The following is a 21,037-nucleotide window of genomic DNA, read 5'->3' as shown; positions in this document are numbered from 1 at the left end:
ATGGAGGAGGGGGCAAGGGGAGGAGAGGGAGAGGAAACTGTGGTTGGGTTGTATTGTATGAGAGAAGACTCTGTTTTTAATAACATTTTTTAAAAAGTGAATCCAAGTTGAAACAAATAGAACCTACCCAATATTGTAATTAATTATTTTGTGGAAAAATATCAATAACAACAATACTACCTTCATGCTACAGAATATTAAATGAATTCTCTACAAAAATATTAGAAAACTTGAAAAACATTAGTTTTAGAAGTAGATACTTTGAGTTAACTGATAAAATTTATCTATTTTATATTATGGCAGTTAAGTTAGTTTAAAACATCTTTATTGAAACTAAAACAGAAGGTACTTTAATTATATACTAAAATAAGGAATGGAAGTAATTTTAAACTAACTACAAGAGGCTAAAATGCAGTAAATTACAGACATAAAAGGGAAATGAAATTAGAAAGCAAATCCATGAGGTAATATTTATTAATAAATCCCTAGAACAAGAGTTATGGAAGCCATCTTGTTAATGGCTTGGCAGAAAGCTAAAGAACAACATGTATCTGTGTCTCAATGCAGTGGAAGAACAGTAGCATCAGGCTTAAAATTATTAACTACTGTGTAAATAAACAAAGTTGTTAGAGAACTCTGTCTAGCATGACAGAAATGGCTTAATAGATACATTTTATTTTCTTAATTGAACAGAAATTTATTGTTGGAACTCTAGAATAATGAGATGAAAAGTTCTCCAATGCATTTGTTAAGGTTATTCCTCACTTTACACACACACACACACACACACACACACACACACACACACACACACACACACACTCATGTAAATACACACGATATCAAAGATAATTGACAAGAACTTCATTTAAAAAAATTACAGCCAATCACACTGGAATGTGTTTTGTAAAAACCATGCATAAAATATTAAAATAAAGCGAACACATTGGTTGTGGTATATCTTACTATTATTTGGAATTAGTGGTGCAGATATGTCAAACTGGGCACCAAACTTGAATGTCAAAAAGTCTGAATTTCAAACGGTAATGTTTTGTTAAACTAAAGATGATCAGTTTTATAAGCACTTCAGTTGTTTTACTTGTCTCAACCATTTCAACTAGGTTATCTCAGTCCAAATCATGTGGCTAAGAAGAACACGAGGAAGCCACTAGGGAAAAGCATGAACCCCTCAGCATACTGTTCTCACGAAACCAAAATGCAAGCAACAATGTACCTTACATTTCTTTAGAAAATACAAACCAATTGATATATATCTGAATCGTCTGTCTTGCCCTATTTTTCCTAAGGAAGAGTAAGTATGTTCATCTTGACTATGAGTGTATAATTTAATTCAAGTTTCCTATTTTCTGAATATGTTTAGTAACTATGCATTTAAAAAAAATTATTGGCCAGAGTGAATCCCAAATTTGGGTACTATTTTTCATCTTAGCCTCATGATTGATGCATTGCTTAATAGTACTCCACAAAGCAATGAACAAGTCACATTTGGGGATTAGAAACAATTCTTTATGCTACATTATTAAACTTTCACCAATAACACACAATTGTTCAAAATGACAGATTCTGTCTATACTTGGAGATGTTATCATAAATGCATATTTTCAGATTTATTTTTAATTTTTACACATGTGTGCATGTGCTTATGTATATGTCATATTAGCATGGTGCTAATGGAGGACAGAAGAGGGTATAGCAACTCCTAGCGCTGTAGTTATAGGTGGGTGTGAGCCACCCAACATAGGTGCTGGGAACAGACTGATTTTATCACCTCTCTAACCCCTTCCTAAACATTTTTAAATAAGAAAAAAATGTATTGATCATTATCGTTTTATCCCACTGAGGCCATTTTGGCAATACTTCTAAAACTTTAGTATGAATAAACAAACATTTTTCTATGTCCTTGACTTTTCTTTTGTCAATATTTTTAATATGCTGGATCTGATAAGAAAATACTTTCCAGAAAATAAATTATCAAGTTTGATAAGTACTGTGGGTCATGTTCTTAGTCTAATGCCAGAATTCCTCATGTAACATCATTAGAGATAAAGAAATCCTTCAAGCAACAGTGCTTATCCTTGAAACTGAGTATTCCTAAGGATTTCCTTTAAACTCAAAGAAATAAATCTATAATTATAATTAAAATTATCTTTTTTCACTTCTATATGAATAATATTTTATTCTAAAGAATTATTTTCTTTTAGGACTGGGGATATAGCTCAAAAGCAGAGCATTTGCCTTGCATGTAGAAGGTTCTAAGTTCAATTCCAAGCAACACACACATACAAAAAGAATAATTTTGTTTTAATTCGATAACTTTGGTTTGCTAGTCCATAATTTTGCTAGTGCATAATAGTGTGCACTGTCCAAATTTAAGTGCTGCATGATTGTGCATATATTGCATTATAAAGAATTGCTTGCTTCTGTTTTCATTCACTGGAACTGTTTAAATTCTAAGTAGAGAAATGATGAAGACTTTATGTAAAGTGGCCAGTCAGGAAACAGCCAAAGAAGAAAACAAGAATAAAGTCTCTTATTACAAGTTGAAGTGATAGATGCCAAGGTTCTAATCATTTTTGAGTTGTGCAGACTTTCGATCTTTTCTAAAGGAAACAGTCTCACATGTAAATTGGATATCTCAGGTTCGCATAATGATTCTGCTTTTTGTGTGTTCTGTATTTTTATTAATCATTTACCTTGAGGCACAATTTAATCTTTGTAAGGGATTGTTGTAAAGATTAAATGAATTGATACTGTGTACAAGCCGATATGACCACTGACAACAAACACCGGGGGTGGGGGTGGGGGGGTGGGGGGGGAGCTGGCAGGCATTACTAGAGGCATTTAGCAGTAGCACACCTACAAAGACAAATGCCAGTCGGCCTTGCCTGAGTTAGAGGCCTTGCCTAAGTTAGAAAGTATGCTTCTTCACAAAGGGGTCAAGATAAAGCCCTTCTACATCACAGAGTTAGTTACAGATTATGGCCAAACACAATGGAATAGAACATTGCCTGTGAAGAGAACAGAATGTTCCGGCTCGGAAAAGAACTGGTCTGACCTATGGAGATAAGCAGAGAGAGATTGGGACGAGCACATTGAGCGGGATCACGTGAAGGACAGCTTCTCCACATTGACCAAGGAAAAAGGAACAAGGAAATAATGAGTGAAAAGGAGATCAGAAAAATGGCGGGGGGGGGGGGGGGGGGGGAGGGAATTGTGACTAAAGATGAAAGCTTTAACAACAATGACCTAAAGAGCTCAGAAAGAACCAGACTTTCTAGCAGATTTTTATGTTTCCTATTTATGTAGCTATGATTAAAGTAATGTCATAAGATATAACTCATACCTTCAGATATTGTTACAAATATATACATTGGGCTATTAGTTTCAAGATACTAAAGATACTAATGCCTGCAGTGGGTAAACTAGGTAAGTATCACTTGATACAAACCTTTGCTTTAGCAGGGTGTGACTGTGCTTTACAATATTACTTTGAATTAGGTAAGCTATCAAACAAATATGGGAATTGCTTAGGATGTCTTTATTATTTTTGTAATGCCTACATATATGCAATAAGTATGTATTTTTGAGATGTACGTGCAAGACTCAAGAGCTATCTCTCCTTGACAATTCACATCTACTCAAAAACAGAGATCAAGAAACTATAACAGTAAATAGTCGCTTCTCTTGGTGAAATGATATAAAGTTTTTAGTAATTGACCTACAATAAGCTTTCTGGAACCTGATTCTGAATCTCTGAGCTCATAGCATGTACATACTATTCTTATCATCTTCACACAATACGTGGACCTACCACTCAGTTATGAATCCTGGATTCAAAGTGCTCATGTGCCTCTGTATTTTGTTGCAGAAACTTAAAATGTTTTATCCAGAATTCTCTTTCTAATCATTTTCAGTCAGACATAACATTTAGACTTCCTGTGGGATGATGTTTTTGAATCTTTGAACTTTTAATAGTCATTGTGAGCAATTGCAAACAGCTCTACTTTATGGGCTGAGGTTTGCATACTTCAAGAGCAAGACATAGACCTTCTACTTCCTATAGATTCCCTCCTTGACTATATCATGGCCACAGTTACTGGCTGCTACTGCTCTTGAGGTTGCATGCTTTCTAAACAGATCATTTACCTTCTTTTACAATAATAGCCACTGATAAAATGAAGTTGTGAATGTGTGTGTGTGTGTGTGATTATTATTTCTTGAAACTCCTTAAAAATTAAAACTGAGAAGGTTGCTCTTCATTCACCATTTTTAATGGCAATGCAGTTTATATAGAGTTGAATAAACAGAATGTAGGCCTTTGGAGATGCCCATTATGAGTCCCTAAAAATCTTGATTTGACAGCAATGCAACATTCCATTAAACTACAACATTGGGTTATATCGATATACTTATTAGTGGTAGTCCAATGTGGCTTCTGTGGAATGATAGTCATAGTCTAAAGGTCCAGAGGATCTGGTTTTTGTTTTCACAGATGACTAAGATGAGTGCTTTCATGGCCTAGAGTGACCCAGGTAGACCAAGTCTGGAATGCTCTTGTCAATTTATAATTCAACTACAGATGAAAAGATTAAAGACATGGAAAAATCCCTTCCCTTTAAGATAGAAAAGGGTTTTTTCAGTGGAGGCAACATATGCCCTGTCTTCTACATATGCTGGTTTTCTTAGGTATTCTTGAAATGTAATGATTTAGAACTATTTGAAAACATTCTATAATTCTATAGACATATTGTCTTGCTATAGTGGCAAAGACATAGGACAAAATATTCCAATAGACTTAATTCAAGAAACCATCTATTGTAATTTCATAAAATTAGTATATTCTCCATTCAGAGCCAATTCATGGCAACTCCTCCATAGGAAAACAGTTAAGCTGCCTTCATTTTGCAGTTACTTTGGATGACTCTTATAAACCAATCTGAAGGAAATGAAGAATATCTGAGTCTGTGTCCCCTAAAATTCAGCCCGTGCTTGGACTAATAGTCTAAGGGTTGACTAGATATCCAGTAATCCTCAAATTTCAGGTGACCTTGTTTTTATGTTAAACATGATGATTCTTTCAGGTTAGATCTTTCATATTTCATGATGGATAGCATAGTAGTAAGTTCAAGGCGTGAACAAAAATGGGAAGAATGGTAGAACTCATTCATCCATGAATTCAGAAATCATGTTCTAGGAAGGCCAGTGTAGAGCAATTAATTAAAACACTTTTAGTGAAAAATTATGACTTGGACAACAGATAAGAACTCAGAGGGATCTGGGAACAATAGTGAAGCTGTAATCCCAGTATTTGGGAGGCTGAGGCAAGACGACTTCCAGCTTGTGCTCAACCTGGGATATATAATAACAATTTCCTAAAAACCAAACAAACAAACAAAACACAAACAAAAAAGAAAGAAAAGCACTCTCAGGAAGCTATATTTCCAAGGCAGTGATGTATTTTGAACCTTTGCCCTCACATCTTGCCAAGGGGTTCTTTTCTGAACCCCACCAAGAACTCCAGGGGTTGTCCAGCTTCTTTTGGAATTGTTACACATCTTTCAAGACTGTGGCTTTCAAAATATGATTAGAACCCTCCTTTTTTTCCCTTTTTTAATTTATTTTTCTATTATCAGCTTGATACAATATAAATTCTTATCCTAATAGTGAAATGTTTTATTGAGGCTTGCCCAGTAATTGAGTAAAACAAAAACTTATTATAAGCCACAGTCATCCTAGGGACCCCCTGCTATATAGCCTCCCCAGTTCTGTGGGTTGCAGTCTGATTGTTCTTTGCTTTATATCTAGAATCCACTTATGAGTGAGTACATACCATGTTTGTCCTTCTGGGTTTGGGTTACCTCACTCAGGATGACATTTTCTAGTTCCATCCATTTGCCTGCAAATTTCATGCTGTCATTTTTCTCTGCTGAGTAGTACTCCATTGCGTATATGTACCACATTTTCTTAATCCATTCTTCAGTTGACGGGCATTAAAAGAAATGCTCAACATCCTTGGTCATCAGAGAAATGTAAATCAAAATGACTCTGAGATACCACCTTACACCTGTCAGAATGGCTATGATCAAAAACACTAATGACAGTCAATGTTGGAGAGGATGCAGAGCAAGGGGAACACTCCTCCACTGTTGGTGGGATGCAAACTTGTACAACCACTGTGGAAATCAGTATGGTGGTTTCTCAGAAAATTGGGAATTGATCTACCTCAAGACCCAGCCATACCACTCTTGGGCATATACCCAAAGAATGCTCAGTCATACCACAAAGATACATGCTCAACTATGTTCATAGCAGCACTATTTGTAATAGCCAGAACCTGGAAACGACCTAGATGCCCGTCAACTGAAGAATAGAACCCTTCTTAAAAGGGCATTCTACATTGGTATATATAAGGCAGAGAAACAAAACTCTATAGTTAATGAGATATTTATACTTACTACATGTGATGTACATTATTTCCTATAGCACTGTATTGCATTTTATTGTATTTATCTTGTTTTGTTCTGTTTCTACATATCTGGACAATAAATAATGATTATGACCCATGTATTAATAATTTTATTCATAAAGAATAAACATCTAAATATTATCAAATGTATTAAAAATTCCAGTGTTTTGGAAAATAGACCAATAAAGTATAGGCTGACTCTGAATATTGACTGATTGAGAATCAATCAATTAGTGATATAGTTTATATGTGAACTGAAATAAATGAGTACCTCATAGACATTAAACTTTAGTAGTTTAATTATGTACAAAGATGGTTCAAATCTTTAAATAAGATGGACAGATATAATGGAACACCCAAACTACGAACAAGCTCAGAAAGCATCATTCTCAAAAACAGAAGCTAGCAAGTATCTCAACAACATGCATGAAATTAGTTGATGTAGGAAGAACCTCTAAAAGGAACAGACTACCAAAATACTTCTAGAAATGATAAACCAATTCAGCAATGTGGTAGATTACAAAATCAGCTTGAACAAATCAAAAGCTTTTCTGTACACCAATAATAAATATAGAGAGAGGAGATCATGGACACTCTCCCATTCACTATAGCCTAAAAGAAAAGAAAATAGCTAGGAAGAAACCTAACCCAGCAAGTGAAGGACCTCTACTCATGCATCAGTAGAATTAACATTGTGAAAATAACCATTCTATCAACCCTAATTACTAACAGAAATACAAAAATCTATCCTAAAATTCGTATGCAACCAGAAAGACCCTGGATAGTGAAAACAATTTTGGGCAAAAAGAACAATGCTGAAAGGATTGCAATTACAGATCTTAAATTATATTACGGATTCATAGCAATAAAAACAATATGGTATTGACACAAAACGAGACATGTAGACCAATGGACTAAAATAAAAAACTCACACATGAACATATGGGACTTTAGTCATTTAATATTTGACAAAGATATCAAAAACATATGCTGGAAAAAGGAAATCATCTTCAACAAATGCTTTGGTAAAACTAGATGTCCATATGCAGAACAAAATTTGACTCATATCTATTGCATTTCACAAAAACAAACTCCAAATGGATCAAAGACTTAAACCTGAAACTTGAAACACTAAAATTGCTAGAAGAAAACATAGGTAGTTCCCTACCCAATACAGGTATCAGAAAGGACTTCCTGAATAGGACTCAATTTGCTAAGTGGGACTACATGAAACTTAGCAGCTTACCCATAGCTAAAGAAAAAAAAAATCAAGTGGGGGAAGAGGGAGCCCAGAGAGTGGGAGAGAATGTTTCCTAGCTATACATTGGGCAGAGGATTAATATCCAGAATATATAAAGAACTAAACTAAAATAAAATAAATGGCTCTTTCAAAAAATTGGCCTGGATAGCCGGGCGGTGGTGGCGCACGCCTTTAATCCCAGCACTCGGGAAGGCAGAGCCAGGTGGATCTCTGTGAGTTTGAGGCCAGCCTGGTCTCCAAAGCGAGTACCAGGAAAGGCGTAAAGCTACACAGAGAAACCCTGTCTCGAAAAACCAAAAAAAAAAAAAAAAAAAAAAAAAAAAAATTGGCCTGGAACCTGAATATAGAGTAATCAAAAGAAGAATAAAAGGGGGAGGCTTCCATCAGTTACTGGATGTAGATTCTATGATGACAATTAGGGTGGTCATTAATCTATAGTGATTATCCTGTATCCTTATAGGAGAAGGTAAGTTCAGGCACCCTCTCCATTATTGCTAGGAGTCTTAGCAGATGCAGGTGATCCACAACCAAGCACTGGGCTGAGCTCCTAGACTTCAGTTAAAGGGATCACAGGAGCAAGTGAGGTCAAGATCATGATGGGAAAAATCACAGAGACAGCTGACGCATGCTTGTGGGAGCTCATGGACTCTGGCCTGTCAGCTGGGGAACATGCATGGGACCAAACTAGGCCCTCTGAATGTGGGTGACAGTTGGGTGGCTAGATCTGTTTGGGGAGCCCCTAGCAGTGGGACCAGGACTTATCCCAGGTGCATGAAATAGCTTTTTTGGAACACATTCCCATGATGGGATGCTTTGCTCAGCCTTGACACAGGGGAGGAGCTTGGTCCTGCCTCCACTTAGTAGGGTAGACTTTGTTGACTCCCCAAGGGAGGCCTTAGCCTCTCTCAGGAGTGGATGGCAGGAAGTGGGGAACAGAAGAAGGGGAGGGAGGGGGAACTCGGATTGGTATGTAAAAAAAAACACAACAACAACAACTTAAAAATAAATAAATAGATAAATAAATAAATAAAAGGAGGAGGCTAAGAAATATCTCAAAAAGTGTTCATCATCCCTAACAATTAGGGAAATGCAGTAGGACTAGTAAAGATCAAGGGAACAAGTAACAACAAATGCTGGAGAGGATGGAGTAGGGCTTATTTACTGTGGGTGGGTCTGCAGACTGATGCAGTCACTATGCAAGTTGGTGTAGATAATTCTCAGGAAGCTAACATAAGTCTAGTATTTGATCCAGCTGAACTACTCCTCAGTATAGGCCCAAGGGACTCAGCATCCCAGTCCACAGGTATTTGCTCAGCCATGTCCATTGCTGCTGTATCCACAATAGCTAGGGAATAAAAATAACCTAAAAGCCATACAACTGACAAATAGATAATGAAAATGTGGTAATATACACTATGGAATACTAGTCAGCTGTAAAGAAATCATGAACTTTGCAGGTATGTATGGATGTAACTAGAAGAGATCATATTACGTGATTTAGTGAGGTCACTCAGACCTGGAAAGATAAGCATCGTGTGTTCTCTCTTATTGCAGGTACCTAGTTTCCAACCTTCAGATGTGAGTACATAACCTATAGTGACTACAGAAAACAGGAAAGCAAAGCAGGACCATTGCCAGGATGGTAGGATTAGGGAGCAACAGAGAGGGGGTTAGCAGGGTGCAAGTGATCTGATCAGGGAAATGGGAAAAGGGGGGCTCCTTAGGGAGGTGGAGGGAGGTGGATACAGAAAAAGATGGGAAGAGGGTAAAGCAGAAAAGCAGAATACAAGTGATCTGCAGGGGAAATGGAAAAGGGCTCTTGAGGAAAGTAAATACAGGAAAAGGAAGGAGGTTGATAAAATAACATTAAGGACATCTGAAAAATTATTAGCAATTGTGTCTCCTAGTAAGGTCAAAAAGTTATACCCATAGAGTCTCACCAACATTATTGCCCAAATGTGAGCTGAACAAGGATGACATCATGGATGGAGAAAAGCCCATGAGGTCTCAACTCTACATAAAGAACTATAGGCAACTGAGGAAATGGGAGAGGTGGCCCTTCCCAGGGAAGAGCACACCAATTGATTGTTTGGGACCAAATGGTCAGCCCCAAAAGCATACATACAGCATTATATGGACTTTAAAAGTTATATTTAGGTATATATATGTATTTACATACATATTTGTGCCTGTCATAATGGTATATGCGTGTGTGTGTGTGTGTGTGTGTGTGAGAGAGAGAGAGAGAGAGAGAGAGAGAGAGAGAGAGAGAGAGAGAGAGAGAGAGAGAGAGAGAAGAGAGAGAAGAGAGAATAAATTAATTTGAAATGGGTGGGGAGAGGTATGGATACAGGCGGGTTTTGAGGGGAGAAAAGGAAGGGAGAAATGTTGTAATTAAATTATAATCCCTGGTGCCTGGCTGTGGATCTCTGCATCTGCTTCCATCAGTTACTGGAGAAAGGCTCTATGATGACAGTTAGGGTATTAACCGATCTGATCACTGGGGTGAGCCAGTTCAATTCAGGCACCCTCTCTACAAGCTCCAACAGTCCAGTTGGAGAGAAGAGGGATGCTATGAGCAAGGGCATCAAGATCATGGTGGGGAAACCTGCAGAGATAACCAAACCAAACTAGTGGGAACTCATGAAATTTGGATCAACAGCTGTGGATCCTGCATGGGACTGGGCTAGGCCTTCTGCATAGCAAGACAGTTGTGTAGCTTGATATGCTTAAGGATCCTCCTGGCAGTAGGAGCAGAATCCATCCCTAGTGCATGAGCAGGTTTTTTGGAGCCCACTACCTATGATGGGACACCTCACACAGTCTTGAGGCAGGGGAGGGGCTTAGACTTGCCTCTACTAAATGTACCTCCCCATGGGAGGCCTTACCTTCTTGTAGGAGGGAATGGAGGGTAGATTGAGAGGGGGAGGCTGGAGGGGCGGGAGGAAGAGGGGGATCTTTGATTGGTATGTAAAATGAATAAAAAATTTTTCTTAATAAAAGAATAAATAAAAGAAGAAAAAAAGAAAAAAGAAAAATTAAAAAAAATTATAATCCCAAAAGTTTTTAAAGAAAAAAGAAGTTTGCACTTTAAGTGCATTGACACTCCCTAAAGATGTGCATGTAAACATGGTACAAAAGGAGCCAAACAAAAGGAGGTATTAAGTGGTTTAAATGCAGAACGCCAATGATTGGCTCCAGAGACAGACAAGGAATCCCCTGGGAATAGGGTTATTACTTGTATTGTTGGTTTTTAGTAGCACTAAACGATTGTAAATGAATGTAAAAACGTTCATACAAATTATTCATCATGATTGACTTGAAAGTTTGTGTCTCCTCTAAAGTCCATGTTGGGATTTAATTACCAGCACAACAGTATTAAGAAGGTGGGCTCTCAGAGCCAAGAAATGAGTGTCTGCTGTTTACAAGCGATTCTCTTACGGAAATGTGTGCCAACACACGGGGTTTTCATCATCTGACAGTTTTCACTTGGCGACATTTCTCTAGAAGCTTCCTGGATATTGTTGTTTCTGCCTCTCACTTCATAAACAACCACCCCATATTTCTATCCTATTAAGGATCATCTGCCTTTTTGTTCCAAAATAAAATCTATGCATACAAGAAAAAAAAAAAAAAAAAAAAAAAAAAAAAAAAAAAAAAAAAGAAGGTGGGCTATTCTAGCAGGTAAACAGATGATGGGGGTGTTCATACTATGAGGTGCAGGAATAGAGCTTCATTAAGGCAAATAAGGAGCTGACCACATGAGGTCAGGGTGAGCACAGTACTATCAGTGGTATGTTGGAAGTAGATACTAAGCACTCCCCAGACACCAAATCTGCCTGCAACCTGATCTTGGAATTTCCCATTTCCTGAATGATATTAATAAAATTTTGCTTTTTGTAAATATTTTTTTAAAAAAGAAATAGAACATGGCTTTAAGAAATCATCTCCATTAAACTAAAGAATTGCTTTCAAATGGCAGCAAAAAGCATTTCTTTTAAAATGAAATAAATGAGAAATAATTTATAAATGTGTGACGTCTTAAACAACAGGCACAAGGAGAAAAAGATAAAAACCACTTTTGAGCATAATAGTAAATAAGAAGATTTCAGTTTTTATTTTATTTTCCTCAGAAAGGTGATGGATAAAAGGTTTTAATTTTTAACAAAGGAGCATCCTCAAATAAGACAAATAGTTAACATCACTTGAGGAAAAGGAAATCCAATACTACCTGTACTTGCATTAGCAGAAACTGAGATGTAAACATTTTCCCCTGAGGGAGTCCACACTCAGGAACTGCCCTGCCACAGTTGGACAGCAGAGGCAACCAAACATCATTCATCAGAAACTAAAATGAGTACACTAAAAATGTCAGAGAAGAAGACGTAAGAGGACTCGGGACTGAGTGAAATGAATGATAAACGGTACTGGTTATCTTGCGAAAAGGTCATGAGCCACGGCCACGCTACCTGGTAGCAGAAAGCTTTATTAGGAGGAAGAGGGGGTGTGGGAAGAACCAGGCCTGGGAAAGAGCATGTGTGGAGGTCAGAGAGAAAGATAGTGTGTGTGTGTGGGCGGGGGAGCAGAGCAGAGCAGAGAGAGGGTGGGGTCTGAGTCACGGCTCTTTAAGGCGAGGATTGTTTGACCACGCCGCACATAGGAGATCACCAGTGCACACTGATGATGTAAGACACAAGACCCTTTGCTTAACTCCTGAACTGCGCATGTACGGTCATGCAGCTGGAGTGAGGGCAGAATCCTAACACTGAGGTCATTAGAAGCTGGGAAGGTGGGAAAGTATAAGCACTGGGCTGAGCCATGGGTCCTGGAGTGGGTAAGAACCACTTGTTAACTAGGTAAGATCTTCTCTGTGGAAGAAGTTGTGTGTGACCAGGTTGATTTCATACTCCTATAATGGAATTTCCCTCAGGCCTACACTAAAGAGTGTATCAGAAAACTGACAGACATGCGAATCAGTCACAGGCGTTATATCTAGAGCAATTGCCTACCATGCTCCCAAGCCTTTAGAACCTCTTCTATGTCACCTCCATTTTCATTTTCTAATCTAGTTTTAACCCAGCTTGCTTTGACCACTGGCCAACTGCAAAGGACTTGGCTCCATCCCACCTCTGCCTCTTCTTCTTTCTGGCCTCTTCAGAGAAACAATCTTGGCCATCATGGTTCTAGGTGTGAAATCTCAACAAATCCTCACCCTTGACCTCTCTTGGCTGACCTTCCGGTAGTGTGGCCTGGTTTTCAGAAGGCATTAAATATAATGGGATCGCACCTCTTGCTGCTGGAACTTGAAAATTCTAGAGCCAGTACTCTAGGTCTTACATTTGGGAAAATTGGCTCTCAGGGGGAAAAGCCATCCTTCACAGAGAAGCGGGGCAGGAATGAAGTTCCTAGTCCTCTTCAGCTGTCATTGTCTTCTCTCTCCATGCTTCCTCTCCTCCAACTACTCCAAAACCCTGAGGCTTGATATGTGTTTCATAACTAAGGTCCCTGCTAATGGAACAGCATTCAAAGGAAAAGCAGAAAGGATGGTTACATATCTTGCCTAAACTGCTTATTCAGCTCATGTGATGTGACAGCCCCGCAGGGCTTCTAGAACACCATTTGGGAATGGTTTGATAGCCAGGTTTCAATGGAAAAGTGATGTCATGGACCCTGCTTTCAAGAAGGTGGTAGAAGAAGAGGGTGATTAGCAAGGCGGCTACCATAGTCTGAAATTCCACCAAAGAACTCTTATGGGATGGGCTATGTTTTGGAGGTTTCAGATCAGTTGTCAATGTTATATTTACTCAGGGAAAGGAGCCTGGCAGCTTTGATGTCACTTGAGTTCCAATCAGGGATGGGTGTGGTTAGGTATCTCCTGGAGAGTCTGGCCTTCAGATTCCAGAGAAGCCAGGAGATGAGAGTGCCGACCCTTTACTGAGATTGGCAGGGTGGGTGTACCTCCAGAGTGAAGCTTGAATCTACTGCCAGGAAACACAAACTTAGCCCAATGGTCACAAAGGAATAGCAGAAGTTGACTCCATTTCACTCGCTACTGGAACTCCACAGTTAGTTAAATAGTGTTTTTGCTAGAAGCGAGATTATAGGTAGCCAACACCTTGGCCTTTTACCTAATTCATCATTCATTCTGAACGATCCGGAAATGTAAAGAGGTCCTGATCTAAGAGTGCTATTTCTCAGTTATCCAATGATTTGTGTCCTAACAGCAGCTTCCTTCAATCTTGCATGACCTAATATCACAGAAACAGTCATATTTGATACTAGCCCACACAAAAGAAGACCCAGAACAATTTTATCAATCTTCTACTTATTTCTCTAAGGAAGTCTGAGTTTAGCATGATCAGTTACCCAACATTTAACACAGATCATTGTGAAGACCATAGGCCCACATTTCAGGGAGCCTGGCAACTTACTATGCAACCTAGTCACTTTATCTTATAACACCAGAAGCTCAAAAAGTTCATCAGTTGCAGCCAGCATAAAATTTCATTTTCTGAGATCTGAAACAGAAAACTTTATATATTAGGCAGCCACAGTCAATGGACTGGATGTCTGATTACAAGGGGTAGCTAAAAAAAAAAAAAACCAAAAAAAAAAACAGTCTGTGAAAAGTCCTTTGTCTTAAGAACTCAGTGTTGTTCAAATTCAATGAAGACACAGTGCAGACTCTGTATGGTAAGGGCTTGCCCTACTCTCAGATTCCACATAGGCTCACAGTGACTCACTTGGGAGGTCAGTGAAGGAGCAGCTTAGTCATCACAAAACAATGGGTTCCTATACGGTTCTTCATCTGTCCTGCAAGCTACACTGTCCCTTCTACAACCTTCCTTTGGAATGCAGAGAATCATAGCAGCCATTGCTTTCTAAATCACAATGTCCTGTGTTAACTAGAGAACAAAAAAAACCCAAAAGACTTTACTGTTGATGAATTTCTCCTGATACCCATGTGTCCTTGGGAGAATATCATGTTGGACTTCATACCATATCTCCCTGTGCTAGGACCACAAAACAATTCTGATGGTTATGACCACCCTGATCTAAAACAACAACAACAACAAAACTCCAAGAAACAACTGTCTAAACTGCAGTATTCTTTGCAAAGAGAGCAGTCTACCTCAGATCACTTCTGTACTAACTCAAGGGTCTTGCTTCTCAAAAAAACTTGGAAGGATCTTTGACCCCTGATTTCAGCCATCCTCTGCTATTACCTAGAGACAATTAGACAATAGACATGTTGAGAATTTCTCTGCTGTGGCAAAATTTGTAGACACTGAAATATTACCTTCTTACCCTGAAACCGTACACCAGGAGTAGAGATAAAACTTCAACTCAATAGGGAGGTGACATTTCAGCCATGAGTCACTGCAATTGTGATCCCACAGCATCCGATACTGTGTCCACCTGGCCTACAGGAGACTGCGCCTGTCATTTATCAGGAGTGAAATGTGGAATAGAAGCAAAATGATGCCTGAAATCTCCAAGTTCAAACAGGCTTCTTAGGAGAACAGTAATTCCCTCTCCCATTTAGTTTCTCATTCTCATTATTAGGTGAAAAACTCCTGGTGAAAAGAAATATCATTATATGCACATATTTGAAGATGAGAGTGTTATTAAAGGGACATGACTTTAGAGATTGGACCATAGCATTAAACATTAAACATATCACAAAGTCCAGTCATGGAAAGTCATAAGCAACCAACCACCACCAACTTAAACAATCATAAATCAAACCAGCATACTGTTATTAAAAGTAAAAATAGCCATGATAGAAAAATCATTGCCTAGAAGTTGAAGTAAGATAGATGATGTTCTAAAAAGAAAGTGGCTTTCTTTCAAATTATTAAAAGCTGGAGTTCTTCGTGTCATTCATGAACATCACTCTGTATCCTTTAAATCATCTCTGCTTAGAATACCCTAGGTGATGTAAGTCCTATAAAAAATAGGTTATTCAATTATATTGTCTGGGGAATAATCACAGGACGAAATGGTCTTTATGTGAAAAATTATTTGAGATACAGTTATTGGTTGACTCTGTGGATACAGAATCCAAGAATGTAGAAACTGACTGTAACTCCTAAACTCAACAGGCAACTGTTAGTAAGATGCTTATGTAAAAACAGAATGCCATGGAAGAAGACTTTTCCCAGTAGGACCCACAGACAGGACATCATTTGGGATTTGGGAGGATCACAAATTCACCAGGAGGAACCATGGGCCTGTCTGCTGTCTGTGACTGTGCTGATGGTTATGCTGGAAATGTTGGGTGAATACCTGGTTGAGTCACTACTCATGTCGATTGGGTGTTAAAAGCTCCTTCCTATGCTTTGATAGATAATTCATTCTCTTTACCCCATGGCAACTACCTGGGACCCACCCCCGACCAGGGATGGCTATTTCATGATGCTCTTCCATCTTAGCAGATAGGAAGATTTCCAGAAACATTAGTCATTGGCTAGTACTTCTTAACAAGTAGCTATTCTAGAAATAGAGCACGATGGTAAGTTACCACAATAGTGTAAATTCTTAGAGTCCTGAGCTCAAACATGGATGATGTAAGTTCTTTGGGGATAAAAGGTACAATTATCAATAAAGCATGTCAAGAATGCAAACGCTTCTGAAGTTCTGCATTTATATCTAGTATTAGAAATCTTGAACCAGTTTATCAATAACAAATATGGGCAACTAGTCTATGACCTAAACCAGGATAAACTATTATTCTGTATTTGCTATAGACTGTTAAGACTAATAACATATTTTATGAGTTGAAGTATTTACTTTTTCTGTACATAGGAATATTTAGATGAAGTTCTTCAAGTGACCAAAGTTCTCATAATAGTGAACAGAATCTGAAAAATCAGTTTTTTCTGACAATCTGCATAGGACCTAATTTAACTCTGCAGTTACGAAGAACAAAGCACATAAACAAGGAAACTTTAAGGAAATTTTCATTTCTAGAAAAACAGCAAAGACATTACACAAAAGACATTACACATTACTGCACTGACTGACAGATATTCACAAACTCCTAACAAAAGTCGACAGTTTCCTGCCAACGAAACATGCCAGGGGCCTCAGGATGTGGGTAAGACAAACGTGTTCCTGTGGTAACCATTTCCCAAACAACAAAAATAGTTAAAAACACAGAGCCTTGCTCAGCTGTGGCCTACCTGGTCCCCTGACTTGTGAAAGAAGGTACAGAGTGGACTAAACTGTTCCCACAAATAACTGAGAGACAAACACTGATTACAAATCAGCAAAAGCTGATAAAGAATTCTGCTTTAATTGGACAGCAATGGTTTTTGTTTGTTTGTTTGTTTTGTTTTTTTTGAGACAGGGTTTCTCTGTGTAGCTTTGGAGCCTATCCTGGATCTCACTCTGTTAACTTGGCTGGCCTTGAACTCATAGAGATCCACCTCCCTCTGCCTTCCGAGTGCTGGGATTAAAGGCATGTGCCACCACTGCCCGGTAGCAATGACTTTTTAATCTATAATGGCAAGAAATACCTTAAACATAGTTTGACATTTATCAAAAAACATCTTTTCTCCTGTGACATTATCTTTTGGGTTGGCATACTATTCCACAGCCACATAAAATAAAATCTATATGTAGTTCTTAAGTTTCTACTCAATCCAAAATAAATAATAATCCTATCAAGGATATAAACATATTGTCATTCAATTAAGATAAAGATGACACTTCATTTCCCATAGTCTGATATTGTTTCCTTAACTTTTTCACAGTCTTAACTTCCTTTAAGATCTACACATCCATACTATTTTGTCCATTTCCCTGGTTATTGTCATGAATTCATCTTATGAACCTGAGTTCGAGAGCCACAACTTTTATATCTTTACTACTAAGGGTGAGAGATGGGGAGAGTTGGGTAGTAAAATGAACTAGTATTTATTACTTAAATCTAATACACAGTGCATTTAACATTTATCATCTTAAATGAGCTTCGTAAGAACAAAATAAGATAGGTACATAATTATTTCATAAATTGAGGCACCAAACATCTTCAGTGCTTAGGGATTAGATACCCAAGGTCTACAGTTAGCAGTGGACAATGCCCCCTGTTTAATCCCAAAGATTTCCAGCAGCTTTCTAACAGGCAAGTGTGGTATTTCCATTTCCTTAAAATATTAATGATTTCTTTGAACTACTCTCTTAACTCAATACAAAATATATCATAAATAGTTATAAACCAACTATAGTATGCCTATACCAATTTATCACAGTGACTTCATAAATATGTATAATTTAAATTTAAAATAATATTGAATTGAAATATATATATGTTAAATGTGTAATTTGTATCCAATACTCTTGTTATTTGCATAAACTATTGTATGGATTTATGCCACTTTAAACCATAACCACCTTCTTTTCCATTTTGCCTGAAAAGCAATATATTACAGAGAAAAGTTACTTTGGAAATCACCTTTTAACAACAGTTTTTGAAACAAAGATAGAAATCTCATAAAAGAAAAATTCTGGCATGGTATCCTTCTGACATCTGTTTGCTCAGTGTATTACAGTTAACTATTTTTAGACTGCTCCAATATTACTGCGAACATCAGATAATAATGATCAATATTTTAAGCAGGTAAAACTTAGTTATATATATGGATTAATACAAGAGAAAATGCAAATGTAGCATGCCTATTTTCATTAATAGGAATTAAGTAAAATACACAAATTAGCATTAAGGAAAGTAATTTATTGTGTTTCATTTACTGAAATTATTCCATGTTAGTATGTACCTTATAGTCTTCATAATCGTTTCTGTCAAGCAAGTTCCTTTTCTCCAGCTCTATAAGGTATTCCCCGGTGGCCTCTGCAGCCCCGTGTTTAAGAGAAGCCTGTTCATAGATGGGCTTTCCGCTGAAAAACAGTTCTTTCCAATCATGCATTATCTTATGTGGAATGAGATTACTGGGACAAAAAGAAAAAGGGAAAGGATTATGAATGTTTTAGTGAAATACACACCCCAATCACTGTTCTTTTTTTATAGTTATGTAAATGATTCGGCTTCATTTGACTGAAACAGAAATGATTAACTCAAACAATTTTAAAGGTTATCACATGTACAATGTCAGAATTACCAACACACATTAGACTTTTTTGTTCTGATGATATGCACATAAATAAACTGTTATCTTAAGGGAGCCTTGGTGTGCATTTATTCTAGTCATTTCTAACAGAAGTAGAATGTTGGATCATTTAAATTATGTCTTAAGATTGCCGTCATTTGATGCCAAAGCTGGGAATTAAAAAGCCTAAGTTTTTGGATCACCCTCATTGCTTTAGATAAACTGTTCTTTTGCACCACAGATAATAAGAAAGGTCTGAAGAGCCAGGGACACCAAGCAACGCTTAAGTTCCAGACATTTCACAAGATAAAAGAGCAAATGCAATCCATAGTCTCCGATAGCCAGCTCTGGGAAGAAGGGTCAAAGTGATGAAGTAAACAAGAGATTCAGCTGAGGATCATACAATGGGAGACTGTAACAGCATGGCCTGACCAGATTTGTTGGTTTGAGAAAAGCCTCTTTGAACAAATGTCTGCTAAGCTGAGGCCCAAAGAATGTCTCAGAGGAAACCAGGACAGAGTGACCAGAAAACATCTCTGAGAGGAACAAAATGTGTGAAAGGAAGAGGTTGGCATGACTCTGAAAATGTCTCTTTTTAAAAAATGGTTCATCTAGAATTTGAAATCACAACAAAAAAAAAGTTGTATTTGCAACATGGATGGACCTTGAAGAAATGCTAAGTGAATAAATAACCCTGATACAAAAGGACAGATATTCTGTGCTTCCATGAATACAGCATGCCTAGAAAGGATGTATTTGAGGACATAAATTAAAATAGAGGCCATCAAGAACTGGAAGGGTTGGTGCAGGGATCTGTTATTCAATGGGTACAGATCTAAAAAACCTTTCTTGTTTAAAGGGTTATGTATGTGGTCAGGTCAGGGGTCTTGAAAAATCAGCTCTCATCGTACTTGGGCATCGATTCTCTTTTCTTACTCCATCAGTTGCCAGAGTGGAAAGCTAAAATTACCTGTGTTCCTTCTTGCAGTATTTTAATATTTCTTTTAGTGGTGATTTCAATATGACATATTTGGAGGTGGTCTGGCTTTGTGATTGCAATCCACTAAATTACTCCACATATTTCACTCACAAAAAGAAATGAAAAAAAAAAAAAGCCAGCTATCTGGCCTTTAATGTTTCTCACACAGAAGGATGCAGTGACAGCCACAGCTACAAAGGCTGCTAAAGCAGAAGAGCTTTTGAAAGCAGTCTCTCTAGTCTTCACGAATATTGATAACCTTGCTCCTCGGGACTCCAACCTCACACTCCCCCAACCCCTTGTGCTGAGGTTCCGGGGGAAGAAGAAAAACACTTGCAGTGGTTTCTGGCCTGAACGTCACCCTTTCTTCTTAATTGTAATTCTTCTTTTATAAAAATAATATTTCATTAATCCTTAGAGAATTTTATACACTATATTGATCATGTTCACACCCCAGTTCTCCCATATCTGCTCCCTTTCCCCTCTAGTTCATGTCCCTTTAAAATTTTTTAATGTTTTAAATTGAAATTGAATTACATCACTTCCCCCATTCCTTCCCTTCCCTCGATTCCCTCCCAGCTGCCCTCTCTCAAACCCCTTCCGTACCCTCTTACTCTCAGTTTGATAGCCTCTTTTTATTATATTTCTACTACCACCACTTTGCTAGACCAGGATTCTACATCTTATCTACCATCCCTCATCCAAGAGACTACTCTTTATAGCAAATGGAGGCCATTACAGAAAACCATACTAAAGGCAATACCAAGATTAAAAGATTTTGGGGTCCTGAGTTCAACATCTTCATCACAGCTTCTGCATCTATGCCTCAAGGGAATGTCACAGAAGAGGGGGCAGACATATTGTAATAGCCAGGGTGTCTGGAAATGTGCTATGAAACAGTCTCTCCTAGAAATGGCTGCATAAACAAGACCTCAACAATAATAATATCAATATTATGCTAACATGGGTGGGACAAATGTTTGTGGGAAACCATCCCTAGGCACAGAACTATAAGCAATTAACTCTAATTCTTTTTTTTTCCTTTCTTTTTTAGTTTTTCGAGACAGGATTTCTCTGTGTAGTTTTGGTGCCTATCCTGGATCTCACTCTGTAGACCAGGCTGGCCTTGAACTCACAGAGATCTGCCTGGCTCTGCCTCCCAAGTGCTAGGATTAAAGGCGTGTGCCACCACCGCCTGG

At 37.9% G+C, this 21,037-nt stretch overlaps 1 protein-coding gene across 9 annotated transcripts in view; it reads right to left on the bottom strand.

Annotated features, from left to right (window-relative positions):
- The window catches only part of Spef2 (sperm flagellar 2), a 176,177-nt gene that overhangs the window by 102,895 nt on the left and 52,245 nt on the right, over positions 1-21,037 (bottom strand). For 8 of the 9 annotated variants that reach the window (XM_052743144.1, XM_052743145.1, XM_052743148.1 and 5 more), the window contains one exon: positions 18,530-18,701. The exons of the other annotated variant lie outside the window; for it this stretch is intronic. In XM_052743144.1, the coding sequence (XP_052599104.1) occupies positions 18,530-18,701 (172 nt within the window). The remainder of the gene's footprint in view (positions 1-18,529; positions 18,702-21,037) is intronic. 9 annotated transcript variants of the gene reach the window in all.

Source organism: Peromyscus californicus, unplaced genomic scaffold (genome assembly GCF_007827085.1).
Source record: "Peromyscus californicus insignis strain IS unplaced genomic scaffold, ASM782708v3 Scaffold_18__1_contigs__length_77618521, whole genome shotgun sequence".
NCBI lineage: Eukaryota > Metazoa > Chordata > Mammalia > Rodentia > Cricetidae > Peromyscus > Peromyscus californicus.
The sequence above is the reverse complement of the archived record's forward strand: the minus strand, read 5'-3'. Positions and strand labels throughout refer to the sequence as shown.